The 15,920-nt window shown below is 34.7% G+C and overlaps 1 protein-coding gene across 3 annotated transcripts; it reads right to left on the bottom strand.

Annotated features, from left to right (window-relative positions):
• On the bottom strand, nt 1,040-14,251 carry LOC109819869 (GTPase HflX). 3 transcript variants are annotated; one of them, XM_020385820.1, is made up of 14 exons: nt 13,825-14,251; nt 13,074-13,200; nt 12,741-12,756; nt 10,409-10,525; nt 8,558-8,672; nt 6,548-6,685; nt 5,801-5,896; nt 5,601-5,714; nt 4,333-4,401; nt 3,595-3,665; nt 3,396-3,489; nt 1,895-2,020; nt 1,695-1,784; nt 1,040-1,352 (listed from the first exon to the last, which is right to left on the bottom strand). In XM_020385820.1, the coding sequence occupies exons 1-14, from the start codon at nt 14,179-14,181 to the stop codon at nt 1,254-1,256; spliced, it is 1,629 nt and encodes a 542-aa protein (XP_020241409.1). In that variant the 5' UTR covers nt 14,182-14,251; the 3' UTR covers nt 1,040-1,253. The 3 variants fall into 3 exon arrangements, with proteins under 3 accessions (XP_020241409.1, XP_020241408.1, XP_020241410.1); XM_020385821.1 differs by lacking the exon at nt 12,741-12,756 and adding an exon at nt 1,556-1,603 and having other exon boundaries at nt 1,261-1,352; nt 13,058-13,200; XM_020385819.1 differs by lacking the exon at nt 12,741-12,756 and having other exon boundaries at nt 13,058-13,200; nt 13,825-14,250.

The following is a 15,920-nucleotide window of genomic DNA, read 5'->3' as shown; positions in this document are numbered from 1 at the left end:
ACGCGAGACAGTGTTCTCTGTCTTGCCAGGCGAGATAGTTGTTACTGTCTCACAGGCGAGACAGTGTTCTCTGTCTCGCCATGCGAGACAGCATTCTCTGTCGTTTACTATCTCGCGGGCCGAGACAACAAATACTGTCTCGCCCGCCGAGACAGTAAACACTGTCTCGCGAGCTTTTTTTCCGCCAACTGTTCCTAGGGGTTATAAATACCCCCCGAAGGCCATTTGTTGGAGGGGCTGATCATTTTGGAGCACTTCAGAGCAGAGAGAGCAGAGTTCTTGAGCTTCTGGCCATTCCTTGAGATTTAAGCTTTGACTTAATCTTAAGAAGAACGACTATCTTACTTTGATAAGATATCGTTTCAAATTCTCACTTCGATAAACGAAGGAAGAATCATAAACCCCTCACGATTCAATCAGAATCTGTGATTTGGTGGTCCACGGGCTAACGCACCCCCGGCACAGGCAAAGATCCCACGCAAGCAGCGATCCAAACAACGATCCTGCGTTTGTTTCTCAAGAGTTATAATTTTCATTTTGTTGTGTAAAAAAAGTTTTATAAAAAGGCTATCTCTTTTTTTGAATTTATTGTAATCGACCGAAGATATAATGATTTCCATGACAAAACCAACTTTTGACGAAAACACATATGAACATCGCTGCTTGGATATTTAATTCACTAAATTCACTAAATAAAGAAATATACGTCCTCTGCCTTCCTTCACGATATCTAAAGTGATATAAACTTTACTCTCTTCTTCCTCTCAAAACCAATGTCAAAATTTACATCTTGCTAATTACTTCCTCAATCCGTTTGCTCGCCATGGAGCATACTCAAAAGGAAAAGAGCAACAGTCAATCTACTTTAAAAAACCCCACAAATTGAATTTAGAAAATCTCCACATTTATTTTCTCCTCGCGAACTCGCACATTAAACTGAAAGTGCCTGCCAAGATGAGCTGATGCCAGTGAAAAGTACATCATACTAAAGAGGTGATGGACTCATATCCTGTCGGACAAATTCCATTACAGGAACATATTTGAACTATTCAAAGTGTTTCACATAATTTATTCGATTATTACGTGTACGTATATTTTATGTATACATTGAGTCCTAAAAACCAGTAACATTCAAAATCCTCTAAAATATTGGCCTGAGTTTGTACAATATTTGTGACTGTTAGGTCGATATAATACAACGGATACGAACCCAAACAACGGAAAAGAAGTTTTTCAACATTTTATACATACAATTACAGAGCCGCCGCCACCTGTCGTCTCATCGGTGTTAGTAAACGGGCAAGGGGAAGGGGAACATGAGCTCTGATTAAAGTGCCGTTCTCCATATATTCCTTCAAGGAAATAAGCAAAATAAGCAAAACTAATTACATTGTTGTCAAAAATTCAAAGTTGAGACTTGAGAGTATGATATCATTTTCTAAAAAAGAGCTTCAACTTTGTGAAGTTAACAGAATAAAGCAAATATCCTCTTGGTGGCTACTGGACTACGCTGGCTAGGTGAGTCATTTCTATAGAAGCAAAACTGGTCAGTTACCTTTGCAACATTCACAATAATTTGTCAGAGTACAAGCATCTCTATTGTCTGTATAAGATTATAAAGTTCATCATAAAGGGTAATTCTTTGTGCAAAATTCAACTACTTTATATTTCTTCTGCAATTTAAATCGACTTACAGTTCCTTCTACTATTCCAACTTCATGGATGGTATTGAGGAGCTCCCCCTTGTCATACGGAACAATAGCTTCCACAGCCACCATTGAGTCCTGCCGTAATCGTTACCATTTAATTCAGGAACTGAGATCTAAACTTCAAATTTGAAAACAGTTGATATAATCGAGGGAGGCTTCAAAATAAGTTTGGTAACTGTAGTTACCCGCAGCTTTGCTTGAATGGCATCACAGAAATGTTCTAAGCCATCACCATTTATAGCTGATATGCAGATTGCCCCTTTTCTCTCAGCTTCCATTTTCACTCTACATGGGTCATCAGTTTTATCAACCTAGGAAAACCAGAAAATTATCAGATGCAGGTGACCTAAGATATAAATAAAGACATTCAATACATGAGCCATTCAATTTGGTCACCTGACTCACCTCAACGAGAAACTAAAACTTGACGAAAAATTAGCATAAAAGGAAGACCACAAAAGGGGGAAAAGAGGCTCTAGGTTTCCCATGTCCTTTGAACAATATATACCGTGTCTGTCATAGACATACATACTTGTATAATAGCCCGAGAGTATATAAAAGGATTTTTTATTTTTTTTATTTTTATTTTTTGAGGATCTTTTCTGTTATAGACATAAGTATTTATATGGCAAGAAGAGAAGTATTTTTGAAGAAGTCCATATTATTTGGTCTCAATGCTGCTTTGATAGACTAACCAAAACAAAACCAAGTGGAGGGTGAATCACCCTGTCATGGTTAAATTAAGAAAGCATACACTAAAGAAACTTAGACAACACATTTGTCTGTCAACCTATGTTGTTGCACGGGTACGGGTGCGGGTGCGGACACGGACACGGACACGGGTGCGGATGTAGGGCATGACAAATTTGTAAAATGTAGGATATGGGGACACGGCTATATATATAATTATTGAAATATTAATAATATATATGAGATCAATATTGTTTTTTTATTACATATTATGAGGACTAAACTCCATATAACTTATTTATGTTTCTTTTATCGAGGAGATTATAAATTGAAAAACTGCTGACTTATGGACTAGATATCCAAATCATCGTTTAAAATCATGCTTATGAACACACATAGTAACATCATACTGAAATGTTTCTGACCGGAGTCCAATAAGCTGTAGAAATGTGATGTGAAGTATAAGATATATGTCCAAGAAGTGTACCACGAGTGTTCTAAATTAAAACATGTATTGTATAGTTGGGCACATGTCTGCATAAATGTATGTATATACTCAAGAAGTGTCCAAGGAGTGCCCGACAAGGAAACGGATACGTGAGCCAAGATGAAGTGTCTCGGTGACCTAGCTGTCAACTAAGTCACCTATCAACTGGTTATTCTGCAACTTAGGTCATCTGAAAGCGATATACATGCCTCATATATGACAGATGTTACACTATAAGACATTTTTTGGCCCAGCATTAGCTACATTTAACCTTCTGGAAAAAGTGGCTGACAATGTGGTTATGTGGATAAATGACTCAATAACTTAAATTTTAATACCAACAATACTAAAATGATAAGACGTTTTCATAAACTTCATCTATATAAATGGATATTCTATGAGATAGTACCTTGCTGGTATACACAAAATGGTTCAGAATGTAGAAAATAGAGATATACCAAATGACATGCAAATAACATTCTTAAACATCACAAAAAGAGAGAGCTTACCTTGTTCCAAACTTCCAGCTTAGGAATTGATGCCACATCCAACTCTTGAAGAACTTTGTCAACAGCATCTCTTTGTTGCTGAGCTAGTGGATGGCTGGGCTTCATCACATCAAGAGTATCATTAAATCGAGGCTTGTCAAAGCACACATGTAGATTATAAAATTTGCGAACACACAAACCAGTTGGCCACATATGTTACCTTACATCTACAACATGTACCAAAAGTGATGATTCAGATATCTCCTCAAGTGTTGCTCTGAATGCAGCAACCTGTAGCAAGAGATAGCTTTAATAATAAAAAGGGTAAAATACGTTGTGAAGATAAAGTATCTGGAAAGTTGCAGAAACAGTTCTAAAATCCATCAATATTTTACAAAAGATAGGTATCCCCTGATGCTTTAACCATGTGAAAGCAGAGAGAAATATTGCCACATAACATGTGAAGAACTCAATGGTGCAATCACTACATTTGTTAAGAAATATGCTCAAACTTCTACCACAAAATGTAATGTCCAAGAAGTGAAGTGATAATAGAATTTCAACAGGATTGCTATATGCGCGCGAACACACGTGAGAAAAAGCAGACCATCGTATATCTCTTCTTAGGGTTTGGGATCCTTGTCCCACATATACCCTTATCGTAAATTCAAAGATTGAGCAGCTAGTAAGCCTGTCACAAATTAAACACCATGTAAACATTTCACAATCCCCCCCCCCCCCTATTAGTCTCATCATTTACTATAAAGATTTTTCTTTATAATTTATCCACAGGCATGCTACCATTTTCTCCACAAAACCTAACAGAGTTTATGCATCAGTATCACTGTGCATACAAAAAGCAATAATTATCAACACTTTCGATAATGAAAATTTCTACGGAATAACTACGGAAAAAACATTTTTTATTAAAGAGGTTGTTCGTTCCAGAAATGCATACCAGTAGAGTTGGCAGTTTTTGAATGAACCCGACAGTATCAGTTAGAAGAAATTCTTTCCCATTTTTCATCTGCAAATGACATTTCTGAAACATGTTATATCTAACACACTGATATCACAGAACGAAAAGGAACAATCAAGCACCACAATCACAATAAGACATGTCTCAACAAAAACCGTGATACAAAAACCATTGCTAATATCATAAGGTTTCTTGAATCCCTAGAAAGAATGTGAGGCTAAGTACTAATTACTGGTAGTCGCGTCCAGTGTTATGTAACAATAATCATATAACAATTTTCTTGAATCTGTACAAAAAACATTGACCTAAGGATTAAACATTTTCGAGATGAGATCCTAAAAAGGGATCCACACAAGCAATGAAGGAGTCATGAATCCCAAATAGTCCTACCAAATACAAACACTAGATTACTCCAAAAAGAAGCTAGCATACAGAAAGAGGATTTCTGTATAAGCTTGAGAACTAGTAGCATGTTTGGGAACATTGGATTGTAATCCACAAATGGATTGTAATCCTAAGTGGATCATAATCTAGAGTGTTAGGCAAATTTAGTGGATTATAATCTACTTTCAATAGTAGAGTGTTCGACAAATAGGTGGATTACAGTCCATCATTATCATCAAAATGACCAAAAAGGACACAGGGTTGGTGGTGAGTTGTTAAGTGAAGCCTTGGTTTTTGTGAAATCACAAGGGGCTTTTACTTGGTCAAACCTCATGGCTTATAGTCCACCAAAAATAAGCTTGGGCAACCTAGCTTATTTTCTGATATATTATTAGCCAAAATAAGCCACTTACCAAACATCTCAAAGTGGCTTAAAAGCCACAAAATCATCTCATAAGCCAGTTTGACTGTTTGCCAAACATGCTCCTAGAGGGTCATCATATAGGCCCAAGGGTTTCATGGAGACAACAATCAGATTTTGTGCTCCTTTACACTTCCTGTCATAGGTTGTCCTATTGCAATGTGTAGTTCTCAAACATATGAGTATCAGAAGTGCATGGGTTGTTCTAAACTAATTTTTGTAATTTCAATGTGATATTCACAATATGTTGAATTCTATTCCGCGATAATAATTGAAAATTTTATGATTTGAATAGCAAATATTAAAGCACTATGAGGCATGGAATAAATAATTGTTCACCGCTTTCCAAATCCATAATATTCTAACTTACTTCAATATATCTAATTATCTACAATGTATTTATATTAAAAAGAATGATTTCATTAGAATTATATAGTCTTACTGGAACCCTTCTGGTAGTTGGATCAAGTGTAGCAAATAATTGATTCTCTGCGAGAACATCAGCTCCAGTTAAGCGATTCAACAGTGTACTCTTACCAGCATTTGTGTATCCAACCTGAAACTCAATTGTTAGTTATTATTGGATATTTATGCAATAAAGAATAAGCTTTCAAAAGCCCAGTTGACCATATTTATGCTTACAAGAGATACAACAGGAACAGGCACAGATAATCTGCGGTTCCGGTACTGCTTTCGATGCTTTCGAACAGATTCTAGCTCCTTTCTTAAAACACCAATCTGCCAAGAAGCATCTAACAATATGTGGTTAAATATTTCAAGAATGTTTGGTGCAAAACTTAATGTAACTCATATTACATGATAGTTATTAGAATCACCTGCATATATATAAATTCTCAGGAACAAAATGTCGTTTAGCTATGAGCAAGAAAAATGAGCTAATAAAGCAATTAGAAGGTCACCGGCTCTAGAATTACAGTTTCAGCTATTTGTTAACCCAATGTAGTTTCTTTTGTGTATTTCATAATTAACAGGTATATGCAATACAAATGGAATATAATTCAATTTAAATAGGAAAACTTGGGCGAAACTCTATCTTAATAAAGTTTTAAGAGAATTTACTTGATTATTACTTTTCATAAGGAAATTTGTTAACAGTAAACCAATGGCCTATTGCTATATAGCACATCAACATATTTCCTTAATAAAGATATCTGGAAACTCAAACTTAGAGCCATACACAACAGATGAAATGCACATACTGACTAATGGTGAATGTATGCCACATCTATTTATCAACCTCAAAAACTAATAAAAACCACACCTCAAAGCAATTGCATTTACATGAATATGTGTCAAATACGATTAAGCGACAAACTTGGGCTGCATAAATGATATACAAAACACTTTCAGCTGTACAGTATGACTTACTTGAGTGCGTAGAATACGCTTGTCTACTTCAATTTGTTTCTCCCCCATACCCTTAACCCTGCCTCCAGCCTGACGTTCAAGATGAGTCCACATTTTTGTCAATCGTGGAAGCTGGTATTCCATTTGCGCTAAAGCAACCTACAGAGAAATGAAAATAGTTTCAGCATTCATTGCCAAAAATAAAAAACTACAAGTTGGCAAACAAATGGATATAAATAGAAAAATAACCAGGAAAAAAATAATTCTGCATGCACCCCCAAAAGTGGCAACAGAAACTTTAACTTCGAAAGATGATTATCTAAAGAACTATCGAATGAAATGTTATCTGATAAAGACTTCTTTCTTGTATTAGAGTGAAAAGGACCACTATGAACCAAATTATGTAAAAGAAAGTGTAAGAGGACAATACTGACTAGTAGAAAGGGGTCAACTATGAGACAAGGTTCTTCATGACCCAAAGTTGACCAATACAAAGGACAAAAGAGAGTGAGAAAGATAAGATGCTGAACCAAAACAATAAAAAGCCAGCATATAAAGTATCAGAGGAAATTGAAATGTCCGTTAAAACATGCAACCATACCTATGAAACTAAATGGTCTGTCAAGAGATAACAGACTTAAAGAACTATGTGATAAAGGAAGAAGAAAGAACAAATTCCACTCTTCCAACTAATTATTCCAAAACTGTACTTTGAAGTGCACATTGTATTCTTCTCAAAGACCTTTTCGAAAATGTTGGGTGTAACAGACAACCTTGAAGATAAAATATCATCCGAAAAGAAGGATGGCATCTGATAAGCAAATTAGCTATTCCCGAGGAGATATATACGAGATGCCAGTGGAGAATGAATTAATAAATCAAAATAGATGGATCAGCAGCTTCCGATCCAGTTTGAACCCACCTAACCCAACAACAAGTAGTGGCAAACACGTCATTGATTCCAACACAACTGAATGTATCTCAACAAGAGTATATTGCATAAATAAGAATGACATCATTTTCATCAAATAGAATGTCGCAGAAGGATGATATCATGCTTTAGGTCTTCTAAATATCATGATCAGGGAATCAGGACACATATATTAATCATATCAATTTAGGGGCGAGACAGAAAATCCAAGGTTTGCATTTTATGATGATAAATAACAACATCCTCTCACTTGTACTGCTTGTGTGAAATTGAGAATATATTCATTTGTGTGTACATACAACTGTAAGATTAACGTGTTACGCTTGCCCATAACATGAGTGAGGATCATATAATGATTTAAGCTCTTTATATTCAGTGTGTCGTGATAAACTTATATCTTGATAAAATTGCGCTCTTTATTCATGAAAAAAATTATGTTGTTAGTTCTATTAAATAAATTTCAAGATTCATTTAAGTGTGATAGAAAAGAGAGATGGTAAATGGAATGGTAGTGAAACTCCTTATCAATATTTTTCAATAAAGCTCCAGAACAATTTATGAGAATGACAATCTTTTGCTCGTACCCACACCAAGCTTGAAGCTAATGTAGAATATCTACCACTGCAGTGGATCCACAATACAACATACTAACATTGTCTATTAGCTAACTGATGTATTTCATGCTCCTTTTAGTTCTTGGGTCTTCAAATCATGCTATACGGTCCTTGATCAGATTGCCTAGATAGGTCCAAAACTAAATACTACAAAATTCGAACTTGATCAGATTGCCTAGATAGGTCCAAAACTAAATACTACAAAATTCGAAAAAAAAGGAAAAGAGAAAGAAAGACCAGACTCTCAAAAACTTATTCCAATACTGCATACCAAGAAAAAGAATGGCTCTCAAGATTTCAGTTTAATGGCAAAAACGGCAACACCATCCAAACGCTACATGCCTTCTATCAAACTGTGTAACCTGTATGGCTGTATCAGATGCACAAATCTCATATTTTCTATAGATATATTTCTTATCAGGCTTACAAGCGCTTTCATACCTGTTTCAACAATAATCTATGATTTTAAAAAAATCTAGTATAGACCTGTAAAGCCGCTTCATGTGTTGCAGCCCTTTGATTGAAGATATCCAGAATGAGAGCTGTACGATCACAAACCCGGACATCACCACCAAAAGCTTTTTCCAAGTTGCGCAGTTGCCTGGAAGGAAATCTCAAGTATTACTGGGATATATTGAGTTTAACTTTTATGAAAAACAAAAGGCTATAAAAAATTATATATAATACGTATTGATTATGAGGATATTTCAAAGGCTTTAAAACAACACAAGTACGAGAACTAACATATTTTGAGGAAAGATGTACATACTCTTTTAACTATATGCATTAAAGAATGTAAAAGTCACAACTTTATGATCTTGGTTAATTCCAAATTAAGGACGTGTATCTGCATGAAGGATAGATTAAACTGCAGGAGGGATCATACAACATAAAGCATATGATTTGTTGAGGTGGCAAGTCAGGGAAGAGCCTTCATTCTAAAAATATATAGATCATGTTTACAAACACATAAATAACTAATATAGACTACTCAGATGTTTCAAAGAATAATGCTCCTTACCCTTGCATTCTAAGCTTTGACATGGTATTTTTTATCTTAGATTCAACAGTCGTATATAATCATGGCTAGTCCAGAGGCTATTGTACTAAAAAAGCTAACTTCCAATATGAGAAGTCTTTAGTTGCCAGATATTTGTTCTATTACCATAAAAGTATGTGGTATGTCCTAATAAAGATATAACTCCATTACCATTAACTTGCAGATAGCAAACTAAGTAAAATGTAATTGTTGAATAGAAACTCTATTAAATGTAATTGTTTAAAATTTTCAATCCTACTCATAAATTATTTAGCATACACACATTAACTTTTCAGATAATTTGATTATCTATTAAAATACTCCAGCATTAAAAGCAAAACTGACAGATCATAGGGGTTTAGACTAAATTTTTCTAGAGACTAAGGTAGCATATAGTTTCTCTATTTAAAAATTCTAATGGACTTAAAAATAACTTTCTGCAATTACAGAACTAAAGCAAAATATTCCATGAAGTGGTAGGCTTACATATTACCTTTTAGAAACATGGGAGTTAAGAATAACTTTTCTTATTTTCTTCTATGACTAATGTTTGTTGCTTGCATCGGAACCTAAAGAGTTCAGTGGGTTCATCGACAGATGCAGCCACTGTCGGCGAATCTGTAGACCACAGAGTGACTGGTCACTGGACATTGTCCGAGGTAATGTCGGCGGCTGAAAAGTATTTTCTTTCTATTTTATTAATCTAAGTAAATTAAACAACAATTAAAACTAAAATCAAGCACTAATCTTTTCAGAAGCTCTCCTTCCTTTCCATTACCATGTTCTCAAAGTTTTCTTTTGCGGAATTAAACTTGTGAATGGAGTTATATAGGATTCCATAGTCTTTTCCTATAAAAAGAAAAAGTAATATATGAACCACATTCATGTGACATGAAACACATTTTTTTTAATAGTTGGTTATAAAAATATGAAACGCAATTAAGTGAGGATCCTAATCAGAAATAGCTACAAACATCTCATATTATTGGCTAGTACTAGTGAACTTAAAAGGTAAGTTGTTAGATGATTATATTTGTATAGGCATGATAAAAACAACTTCTATCCTAGAGTGGGGTGTTGGAGCCAATTGAATTATCTAGAACTTCTTTCACGGAAAAAGGATGTCTCCCCATAGCTGAAAATTTTGAATATAAACGATATGAAAAATTAGAGAACATAAGATAAGAAACTCAAAAACGAAACTCATAGTATGTTTTTTAGAGATTGATAACATTACTCGTAAAAAAATGCAATTATATAAACCAATAAAAAAAGTAGCAACTATGTTAAAAACTTACCCTGCTGACAATTCATCATCAAATATTACAGTTTCAACATCAAGGGCATGTACTGCACTCTTAATTTCAGCAACTTTTCCAGATCCAATATATGTCCTAGGGTTTGGAGTTGCAAGCCTAATCAAATAAAAAAAAGTTTCAATTATATGTTACCTTAACTACAAGCAAACATTGACAAAACAAGAGTAGAAAAAAATAACACTATGATTAGATATTAGAGCAATGTGCATTATAGGACATGAAATGTCTAAGAAAAAGAAGATTACAGGACTGACTTCTCGGGCATTCTTAAAGAGTAAAATTTTCCAGCAAATTATGTAAGAAACCATCTTAAACACCCTGCACTAGAATTGCCAGCTCTCTATTAAAGTAAATAATTTCTTGAGCATTCTTAAGAGTATAATATTTTCAAGCAGATAATATAGGCAAAATTTTTAAACATCCTATATTAGAAACAAGTGAAGGTGGAAATATGTCAATAATTTTAGAGAGATCAAATGCATTTAGGTACACCATTACAAAGTCTCCAACAATTTGAGACCAAATATTTATAGTGAATTCGAGATCTCCAAAAAAAAAACAGTCCCACAACAAATTGTGAAATGAAAAGTTAATGCACCAAGCAATTTAATAATTATTGAGTAAAAAGTAACTCAAGACATCATATGAATTAATGCAGATTTTTGGCGATCAAGATAAAGTGATCCTAGGCATCATTGTCCCAACTCTTCACTTGAAGCAATTTATACCATTCTACTCTGCAATGCCTTCCTTTGTTCTCATACAACCATAACAACAATAGTCTTTGACCAAAGAGTGGATATGTACATGAATGTTTTTATTTGTTTTCATTGCTGAAAAGAAACTCCTTAAGGTCCAAGCATCATAGACATCTCTACCACTTTAGTTTATAAATACTCTTGAAAAACAATAAGAAGAAATTTGCCCCTGTTTCCTTATACTTATAGCCCATAGGAATAAATTTGGTATATAAAATTTTCTAAAGCCTACATTTTTATATCAGGCTAATAAAACAATAGGTAATTTTAGTATATAAGTACCTTTGCATTTAAAATATCGATAACTTATATCAGAATGACAGATTGTTCCAATTTTTTACATGAATGATGTCAATACAGAAAGTATTCTCCCCCTCCAATATCTAATACTAATTTACTTATTTATGATTAAGTTCAATATGAGTGTATTTTTCACCGTAGTAACTAATTTTATTCGTTGGCTTTAACTATTTTTCATGTGTGTTCAACCCTCCCGCCCTCCCTCGCACTATCAGATTTGTAACTAATGTCCTTACTTGTGACTAATCTTGATTTGTATTTATATATCAATATGACACTAAATAATCACATTTGTTAACCTTCACTCAACTAACTTAATCATGTCTCTATGCTTCTGACCTCGCTCCCTCTTGATAAGACCCAATGCTACAATAAGTTCCAACCTACCAAAAACTCTCCCTCTTTACATCTTTTTCACTGATAAAAATAGGCAAAAAAAATTCTCTAAAATTTCTTCATTTTTGTTCATCATTGTTTCTCAAAGTGTTTTTCTAGAACTTATTGTTCAAAAATAACTTTTACTTTCACATTCTTGTACATCACATATATTCATTTAGTTTCATTTCACGATAGACCTTGCACCAGTATTGACGTTGTTGATGGTGAAGGCAAGGACGCAGGCCTGACTACCAGACCCCAGGTTAGAAAAAGAGGTATCTTTCATTTCTTTTCACATTCAGGACCTATCTATGTTAATAGATCTGAATATCACTTGGTATTCTTGGATTTATAGTCTAATAGATTGTCTAGCCTTTATTGTTACAATGTTCTGTAACTTTTAGAGAATTTGCACAGAAGTTCCAGCTACTAGTGTCTTGCAATTTTACTTATCTGTTATATTTTGCTAATGACAAGGGTTGGTCATATTCAATCCTCCTTAAAATTAAAAATCTAGTAACACTGAGTAGAACATAATTTTTTTTGTCATGATACTACTATCAATGTTTTTCTCATTGTATATCCTTCTTCTTTGCATAATTTGAATAGTACATGTGTCTATACTCAAATGCATATTTAAGAAATATATAAGATTTTCCCTTTGATTTGAGTTTCTCGACACTGCCTTGAAATACGATTGACAGAACCAGTTTGTTGCTATTCATGAGATTGTTCCCTCCACAGTGACTTAGATTTTGTTTTTCTTTTTTCTCTATGAAGAGTGTCATTGTGTATGCATGCATGCATGCTTATGTGTGAAGCTCAATGAGTACATGACCATGAACTGAAACTTCATGATAAGGAAAAAAGCTTACTTCTGATATGTAGAACCAACAACTTGAAGTCCAGCAGCGTCAGTTAATTGTGCAAGTTCCTTAAGTGAATTTAAGAAATATATAAGATTTTCCCTTTGATTTGAGTTTCTCGACACTGCCTTGAAATAAGATTGACAGAACCAGTTTGTTGCTATTCATGAGATTGTTCCCTCCACAGTGACCTAGATTTTGTTTTTCTTTTTTCTCTATGAAGAGTGTCATTGTGAAAGAATGCATGCATGCATGCATGCTTATGTGTGAAGCTCAAGGAGTACATGACCATGAACTGAAACTTCATGAAAGAGGAAACAACTTACTTCTGATATGTAGAACCAACAACTTGAAGTCCAGCAGTGTCAGCTAATTGTGCAAGTTCCTTAAGTGAATCTTCAATACTAAAGGAGTCATTGTCACTACCTTTACATTCAACTCCGACAAGGTATCCTTTTTCTTCAAATACCTATAAAGCGGAAATAATATTTATTCAGGTTTACATAGCTCAACAGCTGATACTAATTACAAAGTGAATACATAGGTACAGTGTAGATTGTAAAGTGTGCACAAATTTATGTCGTAATCAACAGGCTCACAAGTTTTAAAGTCACATTTAAGCCTCTATTACGGGTTGTACCAAGTGAGAGGAAAAAGTCAAGCCTTGAGTCTTATTGTTTTGCACCCCTTGAGATGATATTTTGATCGAAAGCAGATCTGGTACAATGAATACTCAACACCAAAAAATTATGCATTCTGACAATACACAAATACTTCTTCACCGACTCGGTTGAATTTATTTTAGTAGACAATGTGGGGGACGGCAGCCTTATCTCCGCATGCAGAGAGGCTGTTTCTGAGATTCGAGCCCATAACATCCATGTCACAGTGCAGCAACCTTACTGTTGCGCCAATTTGGAATGAGCATGAACACGAAAATTTAGCTATCTAATATGCTCAGACATGTGACCCAGATTCAAATAAACTATTCCAATAAAGTATTATAATGGCAGAATACATGTCCAAATGTTCAAAATGTTTCCTTTTTAGCGAGAATAAAGCCCCAGTTCACGAAAATAATTTAGACACGCACCTCTCTCCCGTTTCGAAGCTTGAACCTGCTCTCGGACCCTTCATCGATTTCCTCATCCCTCTTCTTGTTCCTCGTAGAAACCCTAGGAAATGAACCAGTATCCTCCTCCGTCCTCTCCGATTCGCACCCATTAATTCTGATTTCTCCGTCATTCGTTTCATCGGCATCGTTGAGTTTGCTCGCCTCGACCTCCTCTGACTCTTTGAGGACTCCGATTCTTTGGGGTTTGGGCGACCATGGGAGCTTGATTTGAGAGAGGAAGTGGCTTTGATTTTGGTTGGAGATGGGTTTTGGCTTGAGTGAAAGATGAGAAGGAGAGGGGATTGATGTTAGAGAGTAGAAGCAAGTAGTTATCATAGCAGAAATTTTTTTTTTCTTGGGGTCTGATTCTTTGAAGGTTGGGGGTTGTTTATCCTCGTCCCTGGAGTTGGCTGAAAGCACGCGGATGCTAGTCTTTTTTGGGTGAATTTGACAATAGACCCTCTGAACTTCGAGGGGTTTTGCACGTAATTCCAACCCTAAACATAAACCCCTTGAAGATTTTTCACTTTTATCTCCTAATGGCTTGTCTGGATTGAGGGGAATAAAGGAAGTGAAGTCAGAAGAATCATTCATCTTATTTGGGAACATTTAAGAGGTAAAGTTATTCACCCTATTTTTTCTTGATTCACCCCCTAATGACATAAAATTTGTCACCCCCGAAATTGAGGTATAACCAATGGGAAGAGAAGTTCCTTTCTCTCTCCTAATTTCCCTCAACTTCCCTTAACCCATTGAAACATGCAATAAAGTAACATCGGGTCTTATTTGTCATGAGCTTGACACGTGACATGATAAATCTGACGGTGTTGGTTTGACGATCAAAGTGAAAAACCATCACCCTCTCTCCCTGCAAGTGGCCTAGTGGTTGGGGCTTGGGTATGGTTTAATGGTTAATAATCGATCCGTATTTATGACATATCTATCCTTAATTTCTAATTAATAGACATTAAATTACTTGTACAATTCACCTGAATTTGGACCTTGAAAAGGAGATCCCACGCTCCGTGATTTACTTGATTGGTGCTAAGCTAAGCCAGGATGCTTCGCAAAAAAAGTGAAAATTATCAAGGGATTTAGTGGAATAAAAGAAGTACATGGATTATGTGTAAAAAACCTCAAAGTTGGTGAAAGTACTATAAAGTAGTAGCTTGGCAAGATGTTAAGAGAGAATAGAGCAAAATTGAGGCGAAGAGTTAATTTAGTGAACTTACACGAGGAATTAAAAAAGATTTTTGGGTTATACATTTTAAGATGAGGTTAACTTTTTCGTGTTTGGAAAATACAAAACGGTTAAGAAGGTTTAATCTCTGAGATTTTAAAAAAAACCAACATTAAGCTTATTATAAAATTTACAAATAATTGTCACATTAAACAAATTAAACTAGAATTTTTATTGATAAAAAAAATTCAACAATAACTTCATTTCTATGTTCTTTAAAGAAATGATTGTTGAGAAGGATAATAAAATAAATTTAAATTTTAAAATTTTTTATTTGTTATATAGGTATAATAATTGTGATTTAAAACATATCATTTTAGCATGAAATTAAATGTTAAAGAGAGATAATGATCTAATAAAAGAATTAAAAGGCTTTTTGATTAATTAGCAATCTCAATAAAAACGGGTTACTTTAGAATGAAAGTAACAATTTGTGCAATAACACTACTTGCAATAGAAATTTCCCTTTTTTCGCAGATTTTTTTCCCTCTAAAAAAGTATCTATCATATTCTATATGGAATATTCTCAATAGAAATCCTAAATAGCTATCATAAGGTAACATTTATTGCTCTGTTATTTTATTTGTTGTGCGCAGCGGAAATTTCGGCAGCACCTCCGGTGTGCAAGGTGCACAACAAGAGATTAGATCGTAATAAGAATTCTCGTCTCACCAAGGAAACGAGAATGTGAAGCGAATATCTCAACAAAGTGAGATATCGGCTCTTCCTCTCATCAGTTCTAGGACTGACTTGTCGAGGGATCCTACAAGCTATTACAAATCACGGCAAGAGTATATGGCGTTGACTGAAGCTGTGCAGGAGGCTTTGTGGTTGC

This window comes from Asparagus officinalis, chromosome 8 (assembly GCF_001876935.1).
Source record: "Asparagus officinalis chromosome 8, Aspof.V1, whole genome shotgun sequence".
NCBI classification, from domain to species: domain Eukaryota; kingdom Viridiplantae; phylum Streptophyta; class Magnoliopsida; order Asparagales; family Asparagaceae; genus Asparagus; species Asparagus officinalis.
This window is presented reverse-complemented; position numbering and strand designations above follow the sequence as displayed.

What these genes read in the sequence shown, in the direction of transcription:
- LOC109819869 (XM_020385820.1), bottom strand. Translation starts at nt 14,181, where the DNA reads ATGATAACTACTTGCTTCTACTCTCTAACATCAATCCCCTCTCCTTCT. An exon ending in GATGATGAATTGTCAGCAGG is followed by an intron (nt 8,673 to 10,408) that starts GTAAGTTTTTAA and finishes ATTTCCTTCCAG; the next exon opens with GCAACTGCGCAACTTGGAAA. An exon ending in CACATGAAGCGGCTTTACAG is followed by an intron (nt 6,686 to 8,557) that starts GTCTATACTAGA and finishes ATTTCTCTGTAG; the next exon opens with GTTGCTTTAGCGCAAATGGA.